The following is a 27528-nucleotide window of genomic DNA, read 5'->3' on the forward strand; positions in this document are numbered from 1 at the left end:
ACAGTTTGGTTTCTCACTTTGCCATTTCTGTGTCTTACCCAATCAACTCTTTTTACATATTGTAGTTTTATTATCATTATTTTTTGTAGCTTGTTTCTCATTATATTATTCCCTTGCTCAGATTTCTCGGCTGGCATTTAAGACCTCTCTTTTGGCCCCAATTTAACTTACCAGATCAACTTCTTGCTACTGTATTACTTTTCTTCTAGAAAGAGCAATGTACTGTTTCCAGAATATGCTTCAATAGCTTTCCTCAACAGTGCTTTTGTTTATACTGTTCTGAAATCCAATTTAATTCCCTTTTTAGTCCATTAATAGGAACTTTGCTCTTTTTTAAATATAGCATTTACCACATTCTGCCTTTTTAAATAGGTATTACCTTACTTTTTAATATCTTGATTCTAGATTTTAAGCTGCAAGGGTAATAATACTATTCAAATGAATATGAATATCTGCAACAATGCCTTCTACATTGTAATAATTCAAATATTAGTTGATTTACAAAGTTTACTTAAATGTACAGTCATAAAATATAATAAAACCAAAAGTTCTATTGACTTTGGTAAGTAGTCTTAAATCACTGTGTTGAATAAAGGCCTACTGAGCACCTGTCTCTTATACTTTTGTTTTTTACTTTTAAGTCTAATCTCATTTAAATGAGAAATTTAATTTTTAATGCCCAGAGAATTGAGATTTTGCTATAATTTTATTTGGGTGATTAAAAAATAGGCCACATACCTAAAAATTCACTTACCTTGACTGAGAAGTACAGAGTTATTATGAGTGTCATTAAAAAAACAACAACACATAATTGTAAATCATTTTCATAATAGGTTTGAACATCTGTTGAGTTACTACTTGATAAAATAATAATCTTATATTAGCAAGTAAAACAAAAAGTTTCAAATTTTGTCGAGTTCACTTTAGGTTAGTTTTTAAAATAAGAGTTCTTATTTCTATTGTTTTGAAGAACTAACCTGGTTAACTATATAGAAATTATATCTGTGTATATAATTTGTGGCATGGTTAGAAAAATAAGATTTTAAGAAGGGTCCTATATTGAGTTACTGTTACCTCTGTTGTTTTTGCATTTAAAATTTTCATTCTAACTTGAAAAATTAGCATTAATGCTTGTTCTGGTATAATTATTTAAAATGAAGTGGAAAGTTTATGTGTTGTAGTGAAAGTTGTCAAGAGGAGAATAAAAATATTTCACCTTTTCGTAGAACAAACATTTAATAAAAATGATTGTCTAAACTTCTCATTCTCTCATTTAAACTGAAGTCAGTAATTGCAAACATACTTGTGACTTGTCTTTAAAAGCTGAACTTTTTAACGTAAATATTGGTTTTATATTATGTAGCATTTAACATTTAAAAAGCTGTTAGAAATTGTCTTTTAAGTATGAATTTTCTTCGTTGTAAATCAGTGTGCGTTGTTGTATACCTGAAAGATCATTACAGGTGTGCAAAAATGCTTTGTAATTGTTCCAATGTCAAGTGTAGAAATAATAACAGTTTAGAGGGCAGTGTTATAATATTTGCCATTTATTTCTTATTTTTTTAGATTTTTTATTACAGAGAATGAGGGCATGAAAGCAGTTTAGGCAAATATATTAGAAAACTTTTTTTACTGATTTCTTTGGCAAGTTTATAGACTTGAAGATTAAAAATATTTAAAATACAAAGGGTTTTCTCTCAATATGAAAACTCTAAAAATAGTCTAATTTATATTAAGATTATAAAATTAAATATGATAATTTAAGTTTATGCTCAGAAGTCTAAGTATAAAATTAGTTCAAAAAATTTTAATGAATATATTAGATATTCTGTGTCAAACATTTATCAAATGAAAATATTTTAATATTTTTATGAAGTCTTAATTTCTTTTTATGGTTTCAAAATATAAATCTTACTTGCATATGCCACATTTTGTCAAATTGAGCCATTTCTTTAATTCCATTAAAGAGTAGGAAAAAAAGGCAGAAAGAAGCTGCCTTTGTCAAGATTTGACATTATTTTAACAAATAAATCACTGTTAAATTTGCCATATAACTTCAGTGAATTCAAGCTATTGCACGGTGCTCATTTCCCCAAGGATTGAGGTATTCACTAACTATATTGGATAAATCTCTTTTATTTACATAAAAGTGATTTATTATTGTTAGACAAAATTTTTTTACTTAAAAATGAGTTGCTACTTGATTTAGCAAATACACTGTTAAAAAAAAAATTGACCCATTAACCAATTACAAGGTGGCAAGTATTTGCCTACTTTAAGTAGCTTTTTGCTGTTTTTTAATACAATGATAATTAGCACTCATCAATAGATTGTTAGATTATAGCAACTGGAAAATATTTGTTGGCTTTGAGATTCCCAAACCTCATATCTGTAGTTAGGATTCACAATCTCATAGCAAAGAAGTCTTCCAACATGAATTGAAGATGGGAGATAAAATGCTGAAAGTTAAATTAAGTCATGTAGAATAAAACAAAATGACAAGATTTATTTTTGCTTTAGTGCTTTAGTGATTTTCCGGGTGGAAATAGAACTACTGTATTTTGAAACATGGTTGTGTAGGAACATTGTGTAAATTGTGTTAGGCTGAAGTTCCTGTGTATCTAAAATTAGAAATAGTTACTTTTGTTAAGCTTTTCTACAATGTTATATAGTCTTTCTTTTTCTTCCTTGTATTCAGATTTTAATAGTTAACTTCTATTATACAAAAAGCCTGACTTGAATAAAGTAAGGAAGTCAGCTTATTTTAATGCACTGGTTTTTACCAATATACTGTATAAATCCAGAGCATTTGGCTTAGACTCAAGCAAAGTGAGAAAGGAAGAAAGAGGCTGGTGCTTTAATTTTCTGCCTTCTTTTTATTATCAGTTCATTTGTATATTTTAGGCATAGTGCCCTTGATCTTAGAAATTCAATGTGTTTTTCATAATAAACTTGAATTTCAAAGTTTCTGTAGCTTGGTGTGCATATAGAGGACTGTTTTTTGGTTCTTGAATTTTAAAATCCTGATAAATCCTACAATTTTCTACATTTAAAAAAGAGGATAAAGTTTTATGCATAGCTCATAATTTTTGATGCATTAAGTATTACAGCAAATAGACTACACCAGTAAACAATACAGGATACAGAAAATCCTGGATTGTTTTGCTTGTTTGGAGCCCGTGATTTTTATTCTTATGTTAAAATGCTGTATCAGTTGTCATCATATAAATATATCTATAGTTTGTGGCTTAGAAACAATATACTTTATATAAAAAAAAGCAAGGATATCTGTGTCAGTTACATTTTAAAGTTATACACTGTTTTAAGGCTATGTATTTATTCTTTAAAAAATATGACTTACATGAGTATCTTCTGATGGACAGACATAATATTGACAAAATATACACAATATTATTTTAACAAACTGCCATGCAACAAATACATTAAGTAATGAAGAAATTGAATATATATGACCTAATCTAATCTTGACATTTACATTGAAAATTTACAACCCATAACTAATACTTAAAGTGTTTTTCCTCATATTTGGCAGTAATTCCATTTTTTACATTTTAATTGAGAACTTCTGAATGTGAGTTTGGTGAACCTTAGTCTTTTCCTTAGTCTGTGACAACCTGAGGTACTAAGCATTTTTCTCTTATTTCACTATCTTCAAAGCAAAGTTTTTTGTTTCTTTTAGGATCTATCCAAGAGTTGTGTATTACAGCATTATTAGGCATGGGGTCGGCTTCCACTATGGAAACAACTCGCTTTTTCATTTTACTTTTCAAGACCTTTTGAAATTTTTGTCTAGTGAATGCATATAGTAGTGGGTGAAATATAGTAGTTCCATAAGCCATGACTAGAAAACACAATCTTAATTTTACTAAAAGGTCACTTGGGCCTAAACATAAAATGGTCGTATTTAAAACAGAAATTGGTGTCCAGCAGAGAAGAAATGTAGAAATAATCAATAAAGACATTCTGAAGACTCTTTTTTGCCTTTCTCTTCGTTCACGGTGTCGTTTCACGGCTCGCCGGAGTGCAATTATTACAGAGACTGAAGTTCTTACACCAAAGACTACATTTCTCCCACCACTGCTTTGTGACATGTCTGTAGTCTCATGTTGTGTGGTTAGAGAAATTGTCTTTTTCTTTCTTGCTTTCTTCTTCTGCCCTGTTGAAAATCTTGTGCCTATTCGAATATTAAGAGCCTGAAGTATTTTGGTGTATGTGATTAACATTACTATGACAGTGAAAAAGAATATTGGGATCTGTACTAGCAAGTGGTAATACATTCCCAGTTCAGTGTAGTATTCATTTGTACTGACACACAAAAGTGTCTTGTTTTCCCATGTATTTCCACTCTGAAGACTGAAAAAATTTACCTCAATAAAGGGAATCAGGAAAGAGAAAAATGAAAAAATCCAAATGGATATCATGAGCATTACAGCTCTGCCCATTGTCAGAATTCGGTTTGCAGGTTTTACAGAGATGTCGTATCTGTCCAGAGTGATAGCAAAAACGTTGATTGCTGTTGAGACACTTGCAAAAGATACACAGGCCTCATGGAAACAGCAAATGAGAGCAGTGTTACTCTCCAGTGAAAGCAGAAGGATAACTATAGTCAGAGGAATACATCCCACACAAATTATTACATCAAGTACATGAAGATTCATTGTAATAATGTTACTGACAGAGTTGATTAAGTTGGATTTCATGCAGTAAAGTATCAGTACGGTGAGGTTGCTGCCAAGTCCCAGCACAATTTCTAACATAAGAAATCCGGTGAGAGACACTTGAAAGCTTAATGGATATGATAGTGGTTGGTACATATTGGTGTTGATGTCATCAATGTCATCTCGCACTGTAATGTTAGATTCAGACTGCATGTTGATTTCCAGAATGGGAGAAAAACACATTCTTTTGGAGCAGTTGGTGTTTTCCCTAGAAAGTGAAATAGAATAAACTATTTGATATTTGGCAATTTAAATGACGTATAAAACATGTGTTCTTTGTAAAAACTCATGTGTTCTTAAAGTTTGTAAACTATTAATGAGAAATAGAATTAAGGAAGCATCATGGTTGTATTATTTTGATATAAGAGGAAATAGGGTCCTCCCTTTGAAGAAATAACTGTATGGGAATATTCCATATATAGTTCAGAATTATTTAGTATACTAAAAAAGATTTTCCTCATTTGGTTTTTTCAAGCATATTATTTGAGATAAAGTATATTTTTGTACAATGAAACTACCCAGTATGCAAAAGTAATTTTAGCTCAGTGTTTTAAGTTTTCATTTTAAAATGTTGTGAGTAGGTGGGAAATAAATGCTATTTTAATATGTTCTAGCATAATTAGTGTAGGTGTAATTATTCCCTTGAGATTTCAAATAAACAGGACAAGTGTTCATTTAAAATGTAAGTGGCACAGAGCACTAGTTTTAAACTGTTTTAAACCATTTTGTCCATGTTCTTGACTGAAATCCATATTCAGTAATCAACAGTGTGTTTGGGGATATTTGGAGTTATTTCTCACAGACATAGGCAAATGATAAACATGTCATTTCGCAGTGAAAATGCTCACACTGAACTTTATAATGGGTGCACTTACGATATAAACATTGGGGGAAAAGGACATTATGTTAAGGTACAATGTCACAAAGATTGATAAAAGAGCACTAAATCACTCCTATGAATGATTTATTTTGTGACCACACCCTCTTGTATCTTGTAGAAGGAGAAAATTGAAATTTAATATATTAAGAAATAACCATTTTTGAAGTGGTTTAAAATAATATATCACTTGATTTTATTTGTTTAAACAAATTTTAAAATAAAAATGAAATTTTAGGGAAAAGAATATCTGAAGCCCATTTTCTGAGGAATCTCTTTAAAGTTACACATTCCCTGTGAAACCTTTTGTATAAATCACCCACTGTACATATATTTGAGGTAAATTAAAAAAAACTCTTTTGCTAATTCATGCAAATCTATATTTTAATATATAGAGGTTTAGAGTAATCTATAAAAATATCTGGTTTTCTGTGCTAAAATGTCAGTAATCAGTATATTCAGTTAAAATATAAAATACAACCAACTATATTTTACATTTTAAGTACAGCATTTGACTGTAAAATCATAATCAAACAAATACTAAAAACTAAAAATTTTCAGATCTCATGTTAACTTCTTTCACTTGATGTAACCGTGACAAGTTTTAGAGTACAGTTTTATTTATGCATATTATCTTAGGGAATATTTCAGAAACAAACGACAATTATTAATTTCTTTTGTGCTCGGCATAAAATATTAGAGGCATATATTTGAGTAAGTGAAGGTCTTAGCCCACATTCAAATCCTATAAAAATGGAAAATTTTAAGTGTACCAAATTTTCTGGACTGACAGATTAAACATCATGTCTTTTGTCACATTGGTTAGATTTATAACTAAATAAAGCAGAAATGTCAAGTTAGATAATTAAGAAAAATGCATCTTCTCTAGAGTAAGGTTCTTTTCTTCTGTAAATGTTAAATAGTGTGGTGGGGTACATGCATCCTCTGACCTACCTGTTTGCTGTTGCCTATGGGCCTTTTGGCTCACTATAGCAGTTTTTCACAAATTGATACATGGTGCCATTGGCAGATTTTGACATGAATTTTTACCCGACAACAGTGAAGTAGCTGTGTTTTATTTCATGTCTTGTAGGAATTCTTTTTTTCTCTCCAGTACTTCAACTGTATGAATTGTGAGATTTAGTTGGCTGGTGGATTTCTAAAGACCAGTACAAAATATTTGTGTTTGTTTTGTCTTAAAAAGTCACAACCAAGAGAAACTTCCTCAAATGAAAGGAGTTACATTTCCCTTTGAGGAAATATATGAAAGTGTCTGTTTCCCAGAACATTTGAAAACAAAAATGGAAACATAAGGTTTCTAGCTTCTAGAATGTGTTTAGACATCCTTTTGTTAACAAATGTAAGTCTGTTTCTATAGCAGTCCTTATTATTTTGAAATGATTTCTTGATCACATAACTTGCTTTATATTATAAATCCAGTCCGTGTTCTTTTGATGAAAACCATCAGCTATTTAATTTGGTTTGTTTTCATTAGAAGAAGATACATAATTGGTCATAAAACTTAGATGGAAAAATCTTTTAGTAATATCAATTGATATGAATATCTGAATATTTAGTGCAGAAAACACTTGCTAAAGCTTCATTTAGCTTGCTGGTCGTATATGATATTCTCCTTCTGGCAATCCAGGTTTCATTGTTTCTTCAAGAATCCACAATTCTGATATGTTAAAGTATAAGCTCCCCCGTTAAAAATGCTCACCATTTTGTTGTCAGGCTTTTACAGTTATATTATTTTTCTTTTTGTGGCTATTTTATATAGCATCTTCTTAAAATGATTATTGTTGATGTATTACATCCCAGCAGTAATGTAGACTGGTGTTCTCTGGTTTTAACTCCTTAATGCCTTAAAATCATGTGTTACAAGAATATCCTGCAGTTCGTGGTTCAGACAGCTAAGGAGATGCTCAGTCAGATGGGTTCTTCATATTGTCAGTTGTAAATACTGAATTAGCTGTCGTGGGCCCTTGTGGAAAAAAAAAATGGTTAAGAAATAAGGTTCCTAATAATTTCCAGTTAATTGAAAGTTACTTTAGTTTTGCTTAACACCATATATGGTATTTGTTATCAGAATAAGCAAATTGTAGTATTACAGCCACAGCTTATGCATAAATTGGATTTCTTTAAATAAGAGATTCTCTTTTCCTAACAAAGATTATAAATATTATTTGATAACAGAGGTAACAGTACAAATGTAACCATGAAAGAAAAGCTGCATATTTAAAACTAATTTCTGCTCTCATTTTACAAGCTAACCTGTTTTTCAGAGATCATGAGCAATTAGCATACACTAAACATACTGTCATCCCTTTTTGTGTTTAAAATAAATTCAACAGTATTTCCTGCTGTAAAATATTGTAGCTTGCTTAATTATTAGCACATGGTTTGAATTTTAACTAATAAAACAGATTCCATGATAAGATACTATAAATCTCCATTGATGAATTGTTCATGTAGTTAAAATGTAAAAGGTAAAGCAAAATGTAACTGCAAATTAAATTTTCAATGAAAAAGCCCAATAATAAAGTTAACCTAAAACTGAGTGATAAATGAGAACTAAATAGTAAATCTAGTTCTTTTCAGAAACACAAGCATTTTTTTTTAACACTTGAGAAGAACTGTTCCCTGATGACATTAAGAATATTTAGTCTGTCTGAAGTGACTTAAAAACTGATGTCTTCATTAGTGAGTCAACAAAGAATATTCTTGGTATTTAACAATGCATCTTTAAAAATTACATTTAAAATATATCAAGTCTTAAAAGAAAGAGAGCTTACAAATTCATGTTAGCAATAAGTAAAATTAAACTCTTAAAATTTAGGCTGAAATTTTCAAAGTAATTTTACCCCACCATGCCGGTTCAAAAGCAGCTGTAATAAGGAACGCGTCTTACCTCCGCTAAAGATTTGATAAAATCTTGATGTAGTTGAAGCGTTTCCAGTTTTGATTGATTCATTTTGTTCACTTGTTAGTAGAGAACTGGGGGATGAGGGTCATAAACATCTCTTCGGAAAAGACCTTAATGAAAATATGTGTCTGTACTGTGCCATTGTTTCAGCAGTACTGCTAGTGTGTGGAACATGTAGTGCTGCTTAGAGGCTGCTGCAGTCTTTCACTCTTCCTACTGTGGAATCAATAAGCATCTGAAAAAACATAATGAAAGTAATTTAACATTCTGAAGGCTTCTTGTCTCCAGAGACAACATTTAGATTCAGTCTTTCTAAAAAGGAACGGCACCACTGCACTGCTTTTCAGAGGAAAGCCTGGTCTGGGCAGCTTTTGCAGAATGACAGCCTACCTTGTCGCTTCTCTCCACTGCAGAGAGATGCAGTGCATTCACTAATCTTGATTGGTCAGTTGTATTGGGCTTAAACTGCTTGATATGTATAGCAGGGATTCCCCCCCTCCCCACTGTTTTATATAAGGATACTTTTTTAAAAGGCTATATTTATAAGTGGTTGTATGTTGCTTTTAAATAGAATATGAGTAAATTAGTCTTTTAACAATGTGTCTATTCTGGTTTGTTGTTCATGTATGCCAAACATTAAAAAATGCAGGGACATGGAGGGTCTTGCAAGAATTACATAGTAAAAAGTACATATTCTCTTTAAAGCCTGGATAATAAATAGCACTTGAGAATATTTTAGTCATATATATGTTTTTAGTTGAGATTCTTTGTTCTACAAATAGAAAGCGACTGCATCTTCACTGTGAACCACATTGAATTTCAACTAGTTTGTTTGTATTCAAGTCATCTTCTTTGTGTATTTCAAATTGTTGTGAACATCTCAAGGTGTTAAACATTGTTATGACTGCAGTATTCATTCATTCAGGTAGTCATTCATTCATTCATTCAAAACATTAATCAGATTGATCTAAGGTGATTATACCCTAAAATATTTTTTTAAAACTCTATTGCTATTGGCATAGTCTCAGTTTGTAAAGATTTAATCACATGCATTACTTTTGAGATTATTACTTAGTCTTTACCTTAGGTAAACCTTTCATTCAGTGTGTATATACTGATCATTTCTCGTAATATATTATGTCAGCTGGCTATTTCTGTTTTTAACCTGGGCACTTCTAATGGATTGCTATGCCTGAAATGTTGTATGTAGCTATATGCTAATGTTATTGGGCAAATATATTGGTAAAGGACAAAGGAAGTTAGTTACATGGTTTCCTAAGATATAAAGTTAAATTATTTAAGATAGATCTGTCAAAAGAATAAAAACAATGGTATCAGTAATTAACTTAAAATATTACTTTAAATTTTTATTAACTTTGCTTACCTGTAAGTAATTTTCTATTCTCAATATTGGGGAATTTTTTTTTAGACAGTGGCTAGATTATATATCTGTTGACAAAGTAGAAGACATGTTGCAGATGACTGAATTATTAGAAATATAATCATCACCTATTTCCATTATTCTAGGAATATTAGTGACCTTCATTTTAAAAAATGTGTACCAAATTTTTAATTTGTAGTTGGAATTAATCTTTTATAATTGTGAAAAGCAGTATGCATTTTTATCATCTTCCACTGGTAGTGTTTAAGCTTCACAGGGGCTAGCTGAGTAGACTGTAAGTTTTGATTGTACTTCTATAGAAGGTAAGAGTAGTGTAGTAGAAAATATAGTTGCGAGTTTCAAAAATTTTCTGTATCGCTGTGGTGGTGAGGTTTTGGTAATGTTAAAAATTAAAGTATTGTGTAACTTCTCATGCATTTTGAAAGTTGGAGAAAAGAATCTTGTTAGAATGCTAGCCATGTTGGTGGGTAGTATGTGCGTGCACACACACATACACACACACTCTCACACACACACACACACACAATGCTATTTTAAGCTTAAAATTAAACCAGAGAAATAACATGAGTTGAAACTTGTGGGGATGAGAAATTATCACCCTAGTGAAATACATATGGTGCTTCTCTGCCAAGAGTTCAAGTTTTTGTCTATATTTATTGTCAGAATATCCCTATGAAGTAGAGGAAACTAAGGCACAGAGTTGTTTAATGAGTTGAAAACAACTTAGGTAAGTTAGTAGAGCTATTGTTAGAATTCTGCAAATACCCCTTTTCCTATAGTTTGGAAACATATGAAGGTATTTGGGACTTAGAATTGGGTGACCTGAGTTCAGTTACTACTTAATAGTTATATGACTTTTTGCAGTTCAAGTTTTCTCTGGGTCCAGAATAGAGTTTTGATTTTTTTTGTTGTTGTTGAAGTATACATTTCTGTACTTTAACTCTCTATGAGACAGTATTTCTAAGTTATATTCAGACTATATTGAAGAAACAAATTCTGGGATCTTTGTTAAAAATCATGCCAGCAATGGTTCAGGTCTGGACATCGCTTTTGATTCCCTGTGCAAGTGACTTGTAGTTCAGAATACACAAGATACCACCAACTACAGTATTTTTTATTGCATACAATGCTTAGTGTAGTTTTCTTTTTAAAAACTACAAATTGGGACAGTGACTGTACTGGGGTTTGTGGGGGGGACTTGGTGAAGGGGGGAGCCTAGTAAACATAATGTTCCTCATGTAGTTGTAGATTAATGATACCAAAATAAATTAAAAAATTGAAATGATAATCTTTTGGCATGTATAATAAATCTTTATTTTTTAAACATACATACTGAAATATTTACGGATGGAATTATATCTAGGATTTACTTAAAAAATCTGGGGGAAGGGAGAAGTAGGTATGAATACAGATACAATAAGATTGGCCATGAAACGATAATTGCTGAGTACATGGGGTTCATTATATTATTCTCTTTACTTTTGTGTATGTTTAAAATTTTCCCTAATACAAAATTTTAAAAGTAAAAAAAAACAAAAAAACTACAAATTGGTTTGGTGATTACAAGGCTTTCTAATATCTTTGTTGGATAAGCCTAACTTACTTATTTTTTAACAAAGATGAAAGAAAATATCTCAGCCACTGGATTGAGAATCAAATTATTTTCATGAAAAATATTCATATCGAATTATGTCAGAATTTATAGATTCTTATTTCAATAATAACAGATTCCCACACTTGTGCACCTAATACATTTTGTATTCATATAATACACTAATTTTGAAAAATGCTACAATTGATTATTTAAAACCAAATTTTTTATTATAAATAACTTTATAGATTAATTTTTAGTTACTTATTAACCTGGAAAGCTTTTCTAGCGATAACTAAGCAACAGATAGGAATCTAACCCCCAAATATCTCTATTAATATCATTTTTCACAAGTTGTATTTTTCCTTTTTGTTGCATTTTGATTGCATAAGAATTTTAATTCCTAAAATTTCTGATATGGGAGTCCTTTTAAATTTTATTCATTTGTCCCCTTCCCTTTGGAAAACTGTGAATAATATGAGAAAGTAATTTATTGCTGACATTTACACTGTACTAATTATATCAGGTCATTGTATCAGATCCGGCTTGTGTCTAGTTCTGTTTCTACATTTTTGATGATTCTCTGAGTTTGTAAGTAAAAAAACTCAACTTTGTGAAATGTTGGAATTGACCACATCTGAAAGTGCTTTGAACCTTTTTGCAAAGTACATATACAAAAGCAGTTTCTGGTCGCTGAAAAATCACTTTTTATTGCTTCAAGGGTATTCTTTCAGTTAATACTTAATATTCTAATTAACTCTCAATTCTCTCTGCTACTGGAGCCCAAGGAAGAAAGGTTTATTTCAGTTTAAAGTCAAATCAGAAATTTCATTTGGCTTCTCGACTTTAAATTTTTTTATAACAAATGTTTTACCAGAAAATTAGAAATGGACCATCTGCTGAAACCTCCATCAAGTAGGGAGTAGCCAAGGTACTAGAGAGTCAACAACATTGGCAATTCATTATCTGTAAGAGAATACTTGAAAATGATTATAATTGTATAAAGTACATGCACTGGAACTGTATACTCTTCACAGAAAACTCCACAAAGCATTTTTCCCCATTCTTCTCTACCTCACCTAAGTTGAGCTTTAAATGTTTTCATTTTTATTTTTCATACTGTGTATTTGTAAATCATTTGCCAGCATCATATATATTATAAAATAAAAAATGATATTGCTTTCCATTTTCTCATCCAAACCTAGATTTTGGACCTTGTGACTGTTATCCTACTGTTGGCCTGTTGTCTTTGGGACCTTGTCCAAATTATTATATCCCTTTCCCCCAGTTTTTTGGCTTCTCTTTTGAGTGATTTATATCCCTTTTTGCCACCTTAAATATATTGGATTTGATGATGTTTTTCTTATATTTCTATCAAAGAATTATACAAGCAGTCATGTTTGTGCCTTTTTCCCACATTGGTTTCTCTTTTTTGTTGCTTCATTCTCTTCACACAATTCTCTTATTGTAGGTTAGTATGCAGAATCGAATTAAATCTGTGTTCTGAAACCAAGTCAGTTTGATGAACTAGATTATGTATTTAAGAAAGGTATGGCACATCCCCTCCACTGTGCTGTTACAAGTCCTGTGCTCTAGTGGGAGATGGAGCTCAATGGCTGTTTATGAACCGGTGGTCTGTTAATGAAACTGTTAGACACATAGAATGCTGCCATCTTTGTGTTCAGAACTGAAGAATGGTAGAGTTCCCTTGTAGACTCAGTAATTTTCATAGTATAATTGGGGAATCCATTTGGAAAAATGGATGCATTTTAAGAGTTTACTGATAATAGCTAAAGACTGTGCTCACTGGTTGACTTACTGCTAGGAAAAAAGAGCAATATATCTTCAGTTACTGCCACTTTCTAGTTCTCATTTAGGGATATACTATCTACAGAAAGTCTTGCAGTGATTTCTGTTGGTACTGAGAGGATTTATACATCAATTTGGGAATAATTAACTTAACAATTGAGTCTTCCAGTTTATGAGCATAGTATCTCTTGTTATCTTTAGGTCTTCTTTGATTTTTTTATATCAGTGCTTTATAGTACTTAGCTTATTGATCCTGCATCTATTTTGTTAGATATGTACGTAATTATTTCATTTCTATGGTGGTGTTGAAGTAGTGCCTAATTTTTTTTTACTGAAGTATAGTTGATATATATTCTTATATGGTTTCAAGTATACAGCACAGTGGTTCACCTGTTACCCACATAATTAAATTCTCAGCCTCACTAGGACAGTTACTATTTGTCAACATAGGAATATCTTACAGAATCCTTGGCTAAATTCTCCCTGCTGTACTGCCATCCCTGTGACCAACTTAGGTTATGATTGAGAATTTTGTATTTTTTAAAACAAATTAAAATTGTCAATTTTTGGTACACAGGAGTACAATGTTTTTTGTGTATTGACCTCATATCCTGCAACTTTACCAAAATCACAGATTAGTCTTAGGAACTTTTTAAATGAATTCCGTGGTATTTTCTATATACAGTGTCATTTGCAAATAGAGACAGTTTACTTCTTCTTGAACCATGTGTGACTTTTATGTCTTCCCTTGCCTTATTGCACTGCCTAGTACATTTTGTATCAGATTTGATAAAGAATGTGTTGGCAGAAGCAGTCTGCCATGGGCCCTGAACATCTCTGAATGTCCTGGGTCACGCTGGGTCCTGCTGGGTATGCCAGGAATGAAGACCTGATTACTCTTTATCGGGTCGATTTCTCAGGGTTGTATTTGAAGCTGCCAATCTTGAGGGACGCAGTTATCACTCCTCAGACAAAGAGCAGACTTGCTTCTGATTTTTATAAAAGTGGTTAATTTCCCAAGCTTAGTGTTCCTCAGCTGTGAGGCAAACCGACTGTATGTAGAGTATCCACTTAGGCGCTTCTGCCAAGGGGACTTGGAGGGGAAGGTGAAGTGTCACTGGCGTGATCCTCATACCACTTGCTGTGTCAAGGGTAATAAAGTCCTTTGCCTCTGACCCTGGCATCTTATGTCTTCTGCCAGCGTCCATGATGGAAACAGGCTATTTTCATAGCTTGTAAATAGGTTAAAATCCTAGACCCTTTACAATTTTTGACAGTTTTGGCAACAGGGATGTGATATTGACAGAAACGTGGCTTCCTGCAAGGGAAAAGACAAGGGCCCTTAGAGACCAGTTTAGGGGATTTGAGATCCAGTAGCAAATACTCTTGTTTAAGCAGTGGGTTAGTAAATCCCTGCTAACTTTTCTGTTAGTTAATTATTTAGAGGCTGATCAGTGAGAGGTCAGAAGTAAATGAAGCTGCCTGAATGGCGCTTTGGTTGTTGCTTACGCTCTAGGCTGGAGGAGGAAAGAAGGTTATTACATCAGCGAGGCAGCAAGCCTCTGGGCCCAAGACAAAAGGCAGTACGGCTGTAGCTGCTCAATCAAGGGCTCCCCAGAGCTAAAGTAAAAGGTGTCAGCAGTGAGGATGCAGAGCTTCAGGAGCTTGAATACATTATAACTTCATTTAGGTGAGTCCAAGTAGGCAGTTTGAATGTATATGTGCAGTCTTGCTTATTGGAGCAGAGCGCTTCTTTCTGTGTCCTCTGATTCCTCTCTTCACATCTACTCTAACCTCAGCGGCTTAAGGTAAAAACCAAGTGTGGTAGCGAACCTCCAAGAGTGGGAGGAATTCAAACTTGGGTAGCTCTGTTGGATATAGGTGCCCAAGCACCGTCCTACTGGGTCCTGTGGGGAGAAAGCATGGCATATGTCAAGGAAGGCTGAAGGCCCTGAGGACTGCAGGATGGGGCCAGACATTGTGCACAGGGAAAATTAAGGGCCTCTAGGCCCGGGCGCTTGCAGGAGCTCACGGTTATGATGACGGAAGTGGTTCCAACCCTGGGGTGAGGAGCCAAGCAGAAGAAAAGCCTCCCACCACCCCAGCCCTCCTCTGCAGGATAGCCTCCCCGACTACCTCCACTCTCCCTGCCTGGTCAGAAAATAACACCTTTTCCTGGCCATAGTGGCTATAGCTCCTTTCTGTGTGTTCCTGCAGGGGGATCACACTCACATTCAAGAAAAGCTTAAGTGTGGGTGGAGCCTCGGGACCTTTTCAGTGTGCTGTTGTTCTGGCTTCCTCTGACAACAGTATATTTGGTATTGGTGGTTTTTACATGCTTACACTGTGAATGCTTGTAAGTTCACAGGAGTTTCTCCCATTCTTTGTTTGCTGCATGTCCCTTCCCCAGGTGATCCAGCACAAACGATGTATCATCCCAGGAAGAAAGAAAAGGAAATCAAGGCTTCAGTTAAAGACTTTGTGGCTACTCAAGTACTGGGACCATTTCTTAGTACAGCAGTGCCCCCTCCCTGACCCAGTACCAAGTGCACCTCTTTTGAAAAGGCCTGCTGCTAAGGGTCTTGTTAAATGATACACCTGACCTCTACATGCTTGTGACTTTCTGGCCTGATGTTGCCATTTTGGGATAGGTTAACTCAGATTTGATGACTAACAAAGAAAGGGCCCAGTAGACTTCATTGATCAAATGAAAATGGTTTTCTCAGGGGTATAGCTCGCCTGGCCTTAGAGTTGTCTTGGTTTTGCATGAAGGGGTGGAAACAACCCCTTTTGGGAAAAACCTTGGCCTCATGCATCACTGAAGCAAAGCCATAGGCTCAGGGGGGCCCTTGATTCACAAGCATTCCTGTAGATACCTGGGCCTGGTTCACTGATGCCTCAGCCAGGGTAAAAGCTAATGGCATCCACTGTGCTGCTGTAGCTGTTCAGCCTCAGAGCCAGCTGCAGAGCACTGATCGTGGATGTGATCACCTGCTTCGTCCTCAGAGCTCTGACCAGTACTCCCCATGATTAACATTGTATCTTTACCTACTCTTAGCCTAGTATTTAGGTGCACCACTTGGAATATCAAAGATTAAAAGCATTTCTGGGGCTGCAGACTATGGAAACAAATTGCAGGTGCCAGTCAGACTGGGTCACTCAAGTCTGTCCTTCTTAGATTGCAGCCATATCTACCTGGATCCATTATTGTATCAGATATAACAACATACTCACAGAAATAGACTGGGCAATCACTGTGTTCTGATTTTCAGGAAAGGGGACTTCTCAGTGTCTCTCTGCATGTCCACTTGTCAAATTCCTTTTCCTTCTGAAAGAAGGAAGCTCTTTCCTTCTCCCAGCTCTAATAGCCTGAGAGTGGTAGAGTTTACTGCACTTCCTGCATGGTTTTAGACCTTTTTCCCTCTTGTATTAGAGATGGTAGAAAGGGTGCAGACTGGACTTCATGCCTTTCTCTCAGTGGCTACTGCGCTCATCCTGCACCATGAGGGATGCTATCTCAGGCCTCTCACTCAGCCCCTAGTCTTTTTTTTTTCTTTCTGTGTACCTGGTGAAGTCTAAGAAGAACCTGTGAATGGCTATGCCTTTCCTTTTTGCTGGTGGCCTCCATAGGTTCTGTGCTTTCTTGCTAGCACACACTTAGCCCTTAGCAATTCATGTCTGCTTTGTTTGATATGAGTGTAGCTATTCCAGGTTTGTTTTAATATGGGTTATGTCATGTATATTTCCTTAGACTCTTATTTTCAACTTGTCTGTGTCTTATATTTAAGGTATGTTTTTTGTAGATAGTAATTGTTTTCTCTTCTTTCTATTCTGATTTGTGTCTTTTAATGGGAGTACAAAGCATTTGCAGTTAGTATAATTTTCTATATGGTTAGGTTTAAGTCTTCCACTTGGCATTTGTTTTGTTTGTTCCATGTGTTCTTTGTTCATTGTTTCTCCTTTTCTACCTTCTTTTGGATTGAGTTATTTATTTATTTATTTTTGAAATTAAAGTATCATTGATACACAATCATATGAAGATTTCACACGAACAACATTGTGGTTTCAGCATTTACCCATGTCAAGTCCTCACCCCCACCATTGCAACCACTGTCCATCAGTGTAGTAAGATGCTATAGAGTCATTACTTGTTTTCTCTGTGCTGTACTGCCTTCTCCGTGACATACCTGTATTGTGATTGTGAATTATAGTGCCCCTTAATCCCCTTCTCCCTCCATCAACACCCACATGCCCCAGCCCCTGCCCTTTTGTAACCTCTAGTACCTTCTTGGAGTTTGTGAGTCTGCTGCTGTTTTGTTCCTTCAGGTTTGCTTTGTTTTTATACTCCACAAATGAGTGAAGTCATTTGATACTTGTCTTTCTTCACCTGGCTTATTTCACTGAGCATAATAACCTCTAGCTCCATCTGTGTTGTTAAAAATGATAGGATTTGTTTTCTTCTTATGGCTGAATAATATTCCATTGTGTATATGTACCACATCTTCTTTATCCATTCATCTACTGATGGACACTTAGGTTGCTTCCATTTCTTGGCTAATGTAAATAGTGCTGCGATAAACAGAGGGGTGCATCTGTCTTTTTCAAACTGGGCTGCTGTATTCTTAGGGTAAATTCCTAGAAGTGGAATTCCTGGGTCAAATGGTATTTCTATTTTGAGCTTTTTGAGGAACCTCCATATTTCTTTCCACAATGGTTGAACCAATTTACATTCTCACCAGCAGTGTAGGAGGGTTTTGAGGTTTGTTTTTAAGCTATATTGGGACGTATTTAGAGGGATCTTCACTCTAAGATTAGTTTAGCCCTACCATTAAGGCATAATCCTTATAGATCTGTAATGAATGTCTTTTTGTTTGATGGTGTTTTTTCATTTTGGCTTTAAGCTGGAATATCTTGCTATGTTCTTTCTGTGAGCTCTGAGACTTGATCAATTTCAGGCTTTCTGGTAATTGTTTGCCTGGCTTCTTTGAGTCTCATTATGTACATTCATAACTTAAAATTCCTTTGAAGACTCAAAAAAACCCTATGTAGAAATTTCTAGAACTGTTTCATCTGCTTAGCTTACTTTATTCTTTTGACCTGCCTCAGTGTCCAGCTGTCTCATCATTCCTGAGCTCAAATTTGGCCCTTCAACTCATCTAGACCTAATATTATGCTCTGCTAGGGTTTTTCTTAACTCTGTGGGGAAAAGTGTATTTAGGCAGAAAACCTGGATAATCATGTTGCTCACTTCATTTATTTTCCAGAAATCTCAGTCTTGCATTTTCTGTTGTCCAGTATCTGAAAATAGTAGTTTCATAAATTTTGTCCAGTTTTCTAGTTAGAATAAGTCCTACACCAATTACTCTGTTAGACTGGAAGCAGAGGTTCCATATTTGTTTTAGAAACTACTTATCATGGTATTTCTTTTAGCAATTAATAATGAACTATGTTGGGGTAGTCCTTTTCCTGCTTAGTTATTAAAACCTTTGTTTTAGTTTTTATGACTTTTTTTTAAAGAGATGTCAATTTATTTATTTAGATTGAATTATCATTGATACATAATCTTATATTAGTTTCAAGTATACAATACAATGGTTCAACAGCTACCCATAATATGATTTACTTCTTAACATTATGGTATAATAATAGGCTGGTAATATTTTATATCATATAATTAAGATTTTTTGCATTTAAAATATCTGCCCAAAAAAAAAAAAATCTGCCCAGGACAATGTTCCTTCATGAGTGCCTCTATTTTTCTTTTCCCTGTTGGAGAAAAAGATAACTCTGCTAGAAAAACGCTTATACAGCTGTACCGACTGATGCCTTTGCAAATTTATGCCTTTTAATCTCTAGTCGTTTCCCCCTCCCTCATAGGTGTTATAGTGTAGACCAGGTACTGGCAAACTTTTTCTGTAAAGGATGAGACAGTAAATATTTTACGTTTTGGGGCCACATACAGCCTGTAGTATATTCTTCCTTACTTTCTTTTCTGACTCTAAAAAACATTCTTAGCTTGAATGTTTGGCTCACAGGCCTTAGTTTGATCATCTCTGACAAAGACCAGCACATTTGTTTAAGCAACATTTGCCTCAGTCATATTTACTAAGACCCTCCTTCATACTTCAGTGAGGGTAAACAGGCCTGATCTTTATCAATTTCTTTCTTCCTATGTATCCCTTCTAAAAGCCTATCTAGATCTTCAGTTGTTTGCCCACCTTTCACTCTGTGTCAAGTGAAGATGTGTACATATCCTTTCATTTAAGCTTAAGCCTTCTCTGTGGATTCCTGTTTTTTGCCTTCTTCCAACTTCATTTACACCTTGTTCCATTTTGTTGTTGTACGTATTCTGTTCCCTCATTCTTCGACTGTACTCTATCAACATGTGAATGTTTGCTATCTCTCTTGTTGATATATTTTGTATTTATGACATCTCAAAAATGTAGATTTTTAAGGAAAAAAATAGAAACTATGCACCAGTTTAAGTATTTTTAGTATCCATTTGATTGCAAATGGACAAAAAGTTGCTTTTAAGCTGCAATAAAGTATATAGGTATAAGGTGTTTTTATGATACATATGCAAGTCTGAGTTATCTTGGCCATGTTTTTCTTCATAAATTAACAGTTTTCCCCCTCCCTCCTGTCCCATAGTGACAACATAATAAGATTAATGAATTAGAACATCTCAAGCAAAAGTGTTGTGTGGTGGGGAGGGATATTGTTTTCTAAAAGGCAAAACATCAAGTACAGAATTTAAAAAAATTTTAGGAATCAGACTAGATCTAGGCACATTGTGTTGCAGGCATCACCTCACAAATCTGCCAACGCATGTCCTTTCTTAGCTTCATCACAGCTGCTGCCTTAACCAGTCTCTCTTCTCTCCACTCCGTGATAGTGTTTACATTGGTATTTTGCTTTGTAATGGGAAGGAAAAAATACAAAAGAATCCCGTCTTATGGTACCATGGGTTTTGAAAAAACAGTAATGTTAAGTCAAGTAGCTGTGACTTTTTCTGGATCTTTCTCATACTAAGAAACACGAAGGACATAACAGTAGGTGTTTTAAATACAGATGAGTCCATTTATATAAAAAATAAACTTTAAAGAATAAAGTTATTTTAAAGAATAACAACACATTAAAAAACTACATGTTCTTACAACAATTTGTTCTAGTCTTTTTTTTTTTTTTTTTTGTAACACAGTTATTCCTCCCCCGCTCCCCACACAACAGATTTGTAATTTAAGAATAGAATCATGGTGCAGCCTGCAACTCCCAGAGGTAAAACACACAGTACTAGACTTCCATCTGTAGATTTTACTTTTCAGATTGCATGTCATTTTCTGAGTTAAATTCATATTTGACATGATTTTAAACTTTCAAGGACAGTATTTATTTTACATTATTCTCTTAAGTGGCTACATCATAGAGTAGCTATTTATAATCTATCTTAAGACTGTATTTTGTTAGGTGCAGTTACTTGATTATTCTTTGTAATCATATATATTACAGCTTGACACTGCTTGTGTCTTGAATTTTAACTGCTTGCTTTTGTCTTATTTTATTAGTATTGTAATGGCCATATACTCTTAAATTTTCCTGTCCCTCCCTCTTTTTGATGCATGTACAATGGCATCATTAATAAGTGTTATCTATTTGAGTGTATTTCTGAAATTAGTTTTGAATTGGATGTTTTAAATTTGTAACTCAATCTTGTTGAAAATTGAAAGAAGGTGATCTGAGTGACCTGTGAGGATTCATAATACAGTAATTTAATGGTTTTAAATGCATGTTTGACATTACACTTAAATTTGAGAGTGTTTGAGCCTAGAATCAAGAAACTTTATTGGTATTGTAATAGCTGTGTTTACATATTTAAATCTGTTGAATCACAGGTGAACTCTTACACTAGTATAATTAAAATTTGTGCCATGCTATTATGTTCTTTTTTTGAACCTGTGATATAATGAAGATGTTACAGATAAGTTAAAAATACAGTTGTTTTCACTAGCTTTAGAAAGGAAACCAGTAAAAGCATTATCACAATGACTTATGTTACCTGGGGAAATTGCTCTGTCAAAACATGAGATGATTTAACATTTTAGGTTTCAACTATTTTTCATTTGTTTTGGAAGATTCCTTGAGTTAGTGTGATTTGTTTATTTGTTGAGGCAATATGAAATACATGTTGGTGTTGCTGATGTTCAAGGAGTTATTTGACTAATATGTGAGCCTAGCCCTGTCCACTTTCTCAGACTCATCCTGGTTGGTTCTCTATATTTCTCAGACTTTCATTAATGATACCAGATGCAGTAACTCTCATATAAGAGTCATATTTAAAACCTGGGAAATTCTTGAAGTTCCTATCATTTATGTCTTTTGCGTGTACCTTATTAATGTATGAGATTTGACTCTTATACTTTTAGCTATAATTCTCTTAGGCTGTGAAGACATGACCGTTATTGAGGAGGTTATTTTAAATAACATAAAAATAATCATAGGAAAGTCTGATCACTCAGTCATTTAACAAATATTTATTCAGTACAGTCTCTGTGTCAGAAGTATATAAATTGCTAGGGAAACTGATAAATAGAGAGTATGTAGTTTAACAAGACAGACAGGTAAATATACCTTGATGGTATAGAGTAAGTGCAGTACTAAGGGTTAAGTGTGAGGTGCTATGAAATCATAAGAAGGGCAGGATCTTAGGGAAGTAATCAGGGAAAGCTTTTCATTAGGAGTAGATAAGCTGAGATACCAATGATATTCAGGCATCAGCCAGATCAAGGGGATGGGTGATAGTCCAGAATGGTAAAAGGGTATCAGACAAAAAAGCCAGCCTTTATTAGAAGTTTGAGGTAGGGAAAACAAGGGAAGAGGACAAGGGAATGTTGAGAGATAGGGCCAGATAATAAATGGTTGTGCAAACCGTCTTAGAGAACTTGAACTTTTATAGGAGGGCAGTGATAACACCAGTAAAGGCCTTTAAGTTAGAGAGTAATGTGATCGGAAAGGTTACTCTGACATCAATGTCAGATGGATTGGAAAGCTGGGAGCATAATTAAAAACACGGAAATCTAGTATGTCAGACAAGAGTTGATGGTAAGAATTATTGAAGTATTGAAGATGGAATAAAGTAGTAGGGTCCATTTTAAGGAGATACAGCAGCAGTGAGATTTGGTGAGAGGGATAGGGCATTCTTGACAAGATAAGGGGATAGTAGGACTACTCACTGAGTTATGTCTCTTAGGTGGAATGGTTTTTTGAGGGATGATTATAAATGTATATTGGGACATGATGAATTTGAGGTGTTTATTGAATGATACCCAAGTGTAGATATCTTATAGGAAATAGTATATGTGCATTTAAAGTCCAGGAGAAAGAAAAGGAGCAGAAGATACAGATCTGAAGTTGTCATGTACATGTGGTGCTTGAATATAGAGAGGCCTAGAGTTGGCTCCCGCAAAGGGAATGGACGTAACACTGACTCCTGAGAAACTATAGTATTGAAGGGATGGGCCCAGGAAGAGAAGAACAGAGAGACAATAACTAGAGAGGTGGGAGAATATGCTATGATGGAAGCTAAGAAAAGATAGTGTTTTAAGGCTGGAGTAGTCAACATTGTTAGATGTCGCTGAGACATCAAATAAGATAAGATTGAAAAGTGGCCTTAGGAACTTTTCCATGTAACTATTAGCAAGCACAAGCACTGAGAAAGTGAGCTCTGGTGTGAGCACATTTTCCATGTGATTCTTTCAATGAAAAAGTAATTTCAGTTGTCAAGTACAGTTTTAAAGCATTTCATGTTTTTATGTGTAGGGGTGTCTAAGAATCAAATACATTGTGGAAAAGTATTTTTGTACTTTAGAATGAAATCTGATTTTAAAATTCTGTAACTTGAAACCTGAGATTATAAGGGAGAAAGAGAAATAGATGTCATAAATATAATTTGAATTTGAAATAATTTGGATTTAAAAGTCTAAACTATACAATTAGTAGGAGTTTCATTTTATAGGTAATAATATATGGTTAATAAGAGAATTTAATGAGATAATATATGAAAAAGTGTTAATAATGTTGGCAGATATTAACTGCATTAGTAGGGGTGAGGATTTAATAATATGGGTAACTGTTGAGCCACTATGTTGAATTCTTGAAATCAGTGTAAGATTTTTCTATGTGGAAATGGCTAATTTCCACATAGTACAGGAGAGGTATATGCTCTCTGGTATTTGAATATTTGGGGTAAGTGAATCTAAGAGAAGTATAAAAAATAACTTCAATAAAAAATGTTAATAATGCTTGAGAGGTATGTGTGTATATGTATAAATATGTGTTATATTGAACACCTTATATGTAACTATATATGCTGGTTAATAATTTCAGGGCACTTTTTCTCTTGGTACCTGTATTGGTTATCTGTTGTGGCATGAATTACACCCAAAAGTTAAAAATTATAACAGTGAACATTTATTAAATCATACAGTTTCTGAGGGTGTGACTGGTAAAATAATAGCCCCCTAAAGATATTCATATCCTATTTTCCCAAAACTGTGAATGTGTTACATTAAATAGCAAAAGAGGCTTTGCAAGTATGATTAAGGTTGTGGACCTTTAGATGGGGAGATTATCTGGATGGTCTCAGTCTAATACATAAGCCCTTAAAAGTGGAGAACCTTTCCCAACTGAAGTCAGAAGAGGTGAGTCAGAGAGATGAAGCAGAAAGGGGGTTCAGAGAGATTCAATGAATGAGATGGAGGTAGAAATGTGGTGGCCTCTAGAAGCTGGTAGTCAGCAAGGCAACAGGGACCTTAGTCCTACAACTGCATGGAACTGAATTCTGCCAAAAACCTGACTGACTCGAGGCAGATTCCTCCCTAGAGCCCCTTGTAATGCAGGTAGCCGACACCTTGATTTCAGATTTATGACACCCAGAACAGAGAACAACAGTTGAACCCACTGGACTTCTGACCTACAGAACTGGGAGATAGTAAATTGTGTTGTTTAAAGCCATTAATTTCGTAGTTTTATAGCTACAATAGCAAATTAATGCAAAGAGTCAGGAATCTAGAAGCAGCTTATAAGTCCAGGGAAAGGAAATCCTGGGGCAAAATACCTCTAAAGACCAAAATCAGTCAAAGGGAGAAATAAAGTTTAAAATCCGTTTATTGACCACAAACTGCAGTCCCAGGCCATCTTTCTTCTCTTCCTCAAGCAGCCACAACACCCGCCTTCCCCCTGACCTCTCAGATACTGATAAGCCCTCTGTTGCCCAGGTAATCACCAATTGATATGGAGATGAACTTCTCCACCCCTGAAGAAAGATGCAAATGCACTAAAGCCATACTTCTTTCCACCTCTGAATGCCTATTGATAAGCAGATATACTAAAGCCCAGCGAGATATTCTGGAACTGTTTCAATTTTACCCACACAGCTTAACTGGAGTTATTCTGGGGCAGGGTCTCTCACAAGATTTCGGAGAAGCTGCCCAGAAGGTGTAGGCATCTGGAGACTAGACTGGGGCTGGAGGATAATTTTTCAGGCTCACTCATGTGTTTGTTGTACGCTTCCGTTCCTACCATACAGCTGCTCACAACATGGCTGCTGACTTCTTTCAGAGGGAAGAGTGAGAAGGTGGTGGGGGGCAAATATGAGAGCATTTGAGTATACAATACAGAATCCACAGGGTCTTGTAAAATCCAATCTTAGATGTGACATAGCATATCTGCTGTATTCTATTCACACTGGACAACCCTGATATACTAATAAATTACAGAGTGTGATTATCAGGAGGCAGAGATCATTAGGCGGTCATGTTGGAGGCAGGTAACCACAGTAAGTATGTGCCTAAGAAGGTGAACTGACAGTTCTAGATTACTTCATTAGGTATATATAATCTCAGGGCTGCAGTGTAACTATGCAAGTTATATAGCCTCTCTAAAACTGAGGTTATTCATTTAAAATTGAAAGTAGTTGAAATTAGCTTTATATGTCACTACTAGAAATCGATTTAAGCTAGTTTAAACAAGATATTTCTTAAAGGTTGTGACACTGTGTATGTGCTATTTCAAGATTAAGGATACTGAGGTATTTTTTGAGAAATTCAAGAAATGGTTGAATATAGAAGACTGCAACTCATTTATTGTGGTTTTAGATGACAATTCTTGAACCAACCGAGGTTGGTCACATCATAGAATCATGACTTCTCCTGCTGCAGTACATGAATTGTGAGAAGAGGTCCTGAAAGGGTTGCTGAATACTGCCACATGAGGCAGTATTCGTTTTGTTTATGTGAATGGCCCTGGTAAAGTTGTGCAGTGGACAGTCTATGTAGTGTAGTGGCTGTTTATGTTTCCTTGACAAGTTTAGGGCTTGTTTCCACAGGTATGTCTCTTTTGTTAATAGGTGTGTCTTGTAGCATGGTGCCTAACACATAATTACTTGGTAAATATTTGTTGAATGAATGAGTCAGTGGTTGATGTGGCAGTATAAGCACTATTCAAATATTTATTATTTTCAACTATATGCGATTGTGTTTTAGTCTTCATAGGTAGTATTGTTGATCTGCATCTTCCATTGTGATACCAAGAAGTTTCTATTTGTACTAAAAAATGAACTAGAACAATTTGTAAAGTAATGGAATAAGTGAAGGTGTAATTACTGGCCCATCTCTGATTTATTGAGGCAGTTTTTCAATTCATCTTTAAACAGCTAAGTCCAGCATGGAATTAACAGTGAATCCATTTGCCAACAGCAGTTGCTAGGCACTGGAGAGTTGCATTTAGTTTGTGTAAGCTCTCTGTAAGTGTAAAAAGTTTAATAGTCTTGAGTATTTTATGGTTAGTGTGTAAAACTGTATTTTGAGGAATCATGCTATTGTCTCAGTTGAATTTTTGGAAATAACCTGTATATGACTTTGAACACAAAATTTAGCAGTTACAGACCTCCCGGGTGTTTTCTTAAAATCCACAAATGTTTGTTAGCTGTATTTCTACTTACTAGTGTAAGACTTCTAAGTCATTATTAGGATAAGAATGTCACAAGCCCCGTAAAAGTACTCTTGGTGATTATTACTTTCCTAAGTTTATTTTCAGTTGTTCAGAAGAGTCATTTTATTCAATTCAATTGTTTTGCTAAGCCATTCCTAAATGGCTAATTTCCACATAGTACATAGTATAGTCTTTGGTCTATGGTCTTTGAATATTTGGGGTGAGTGAATCTAAGAGAAGTTTAAAAATAACTTTAATATGGTGACTGTTCTAAAAGAGGTGATAATGTGCTATGAAAGTTCAAAAGAGACCATCAGGTTTGAAGAATCTGAATAAGTTTCATGAAATAGGGTGGAGGTGTGAACAGGTATAATTTTGAAAAGTAGAGTTGGAGTGAGTGAAGAAAACAGTGTGGGAAAAATGCAGATACCTGATTTAAATGTTTGTGCTTGTAGCTTTAAAATCCTGAACTGTTTTGGCCCATGCTACTTCACAAGGCTGACTTTTTACTTCAAATTATTGCTCCTGAAAGTGGTAATGAGATGGACTTGAATAATTGAAACTCTATTAAAAATAAATCTGAATAATTGAGACTCTATTTTAAATATAAATTTTATGATTAATTTACTGCTGTAGCATGAAGCCAATCAGTTTTCTGAGAATAGGAAGGTTGTGATAGCTAAGTTAAGATTGTGGCAGACTAAGGATGGTATAGAATTTACAGACTTACAGAACTGGAAGGGACAATAGAGATAAGCTAATTCATCATCATTTTTAAGATGAAGAGCCAGGACCAGGGAGATAAACGAGTTGAACATTTTTCTACAAATATTTACAGAGATGGAGTTGGTCCTGTGGAGGTCCATGTATTATAACAACTAGTCTGTTAGGACTATTTGAAGTAGACCTCTGATTAATTTTTGTTAAGGTAACTGATTCTGAAATATTTCTGTAGACTCCTATAGATCAGTCTAGTATTCCCTCTCCTTCCTGACCTCCTTAAGCAGGATCTCTTTTATATTTTATATCCAGAAGATGGTAAAGGATATATGAAATATATGACATTAGTTTGTAGCAGAGATGGTAGGTAGATGGTGAATGGGATGGATAGGAACATAATTATGCTGATTGGTATAAGTTTTTCAAGGCCCATAAACATGAGGGGAAATTTTAAACCACCCTAAAAGTGGGAGTTGA

At 34.4% G+C, this 27528-nt stretch overlaps 2 protein-coding genes across 3 annotated transcripts in view; one reads left to right on the forward strand and one right to left on the reverse strand.

The window, feature by feature from the left end:
• Positions 1–27528, forward strand: part of COG5 (component of oligomeric golgi complex 5) — a 397019-nt gene that overhangs the window by 109086 nt on the left and 260405 nt on the right. The window lies entirely within an intron of this gene.
• GPR22 (G protein-coupled receptor 22) lies at positions 2521–10719 on the reverse strand. 2 transcript variants are annotated; one of them, XM_036918981.2, is made up of 3 exons: positions 8528–10719; positions 7337–7600; positions 2521–4947 (listed from the first exon to the last, which is right to left on the reverse strand). In XM_036918981.2, the coding sequence occupies exon 3, from the start codon at positions 4920–4922 to the stop codon at positions 3621–3623; it is 1302 nt and encodes a 433-aa protein (XP_036774876.1). In that variant the 5' UTR covers positions 4923–4947; positions 7337–7600; positions 8528–10719; the 3' UTR covers positions 2521–3620. The 2 variants fall into 2 exon arrangements, with proteins under 2 accessions (XP_036774876.1, XP_036774875.1); XM_036918980.2 differs by having other exon boundaries at positions 6571–7600.

The sequence above is a fragment of the Manis pentadactyla genome, chromosome 7 (assembly GCF_030020395.1).
Source record: "Manis pentadactyla isolate mManPen7 chromosome 7, mManPen7.hap1, whole genome shotgun sequence".
NCBI classification, from domain to species: Eukaryota; Metazoa; Chordata; class Mammalia; order Pholidota; family Manidae; genus Manis; species Manis pentadactyla.

Coding starts and splice junctions, on each gene's coding strand:
- GPR22 (XM_036918981.2), bottom strand. CDS start 4,922: ATGTGTTTTTCTCCCATTCTGGAAATCAACATGCAGTCTGAATCTAAC.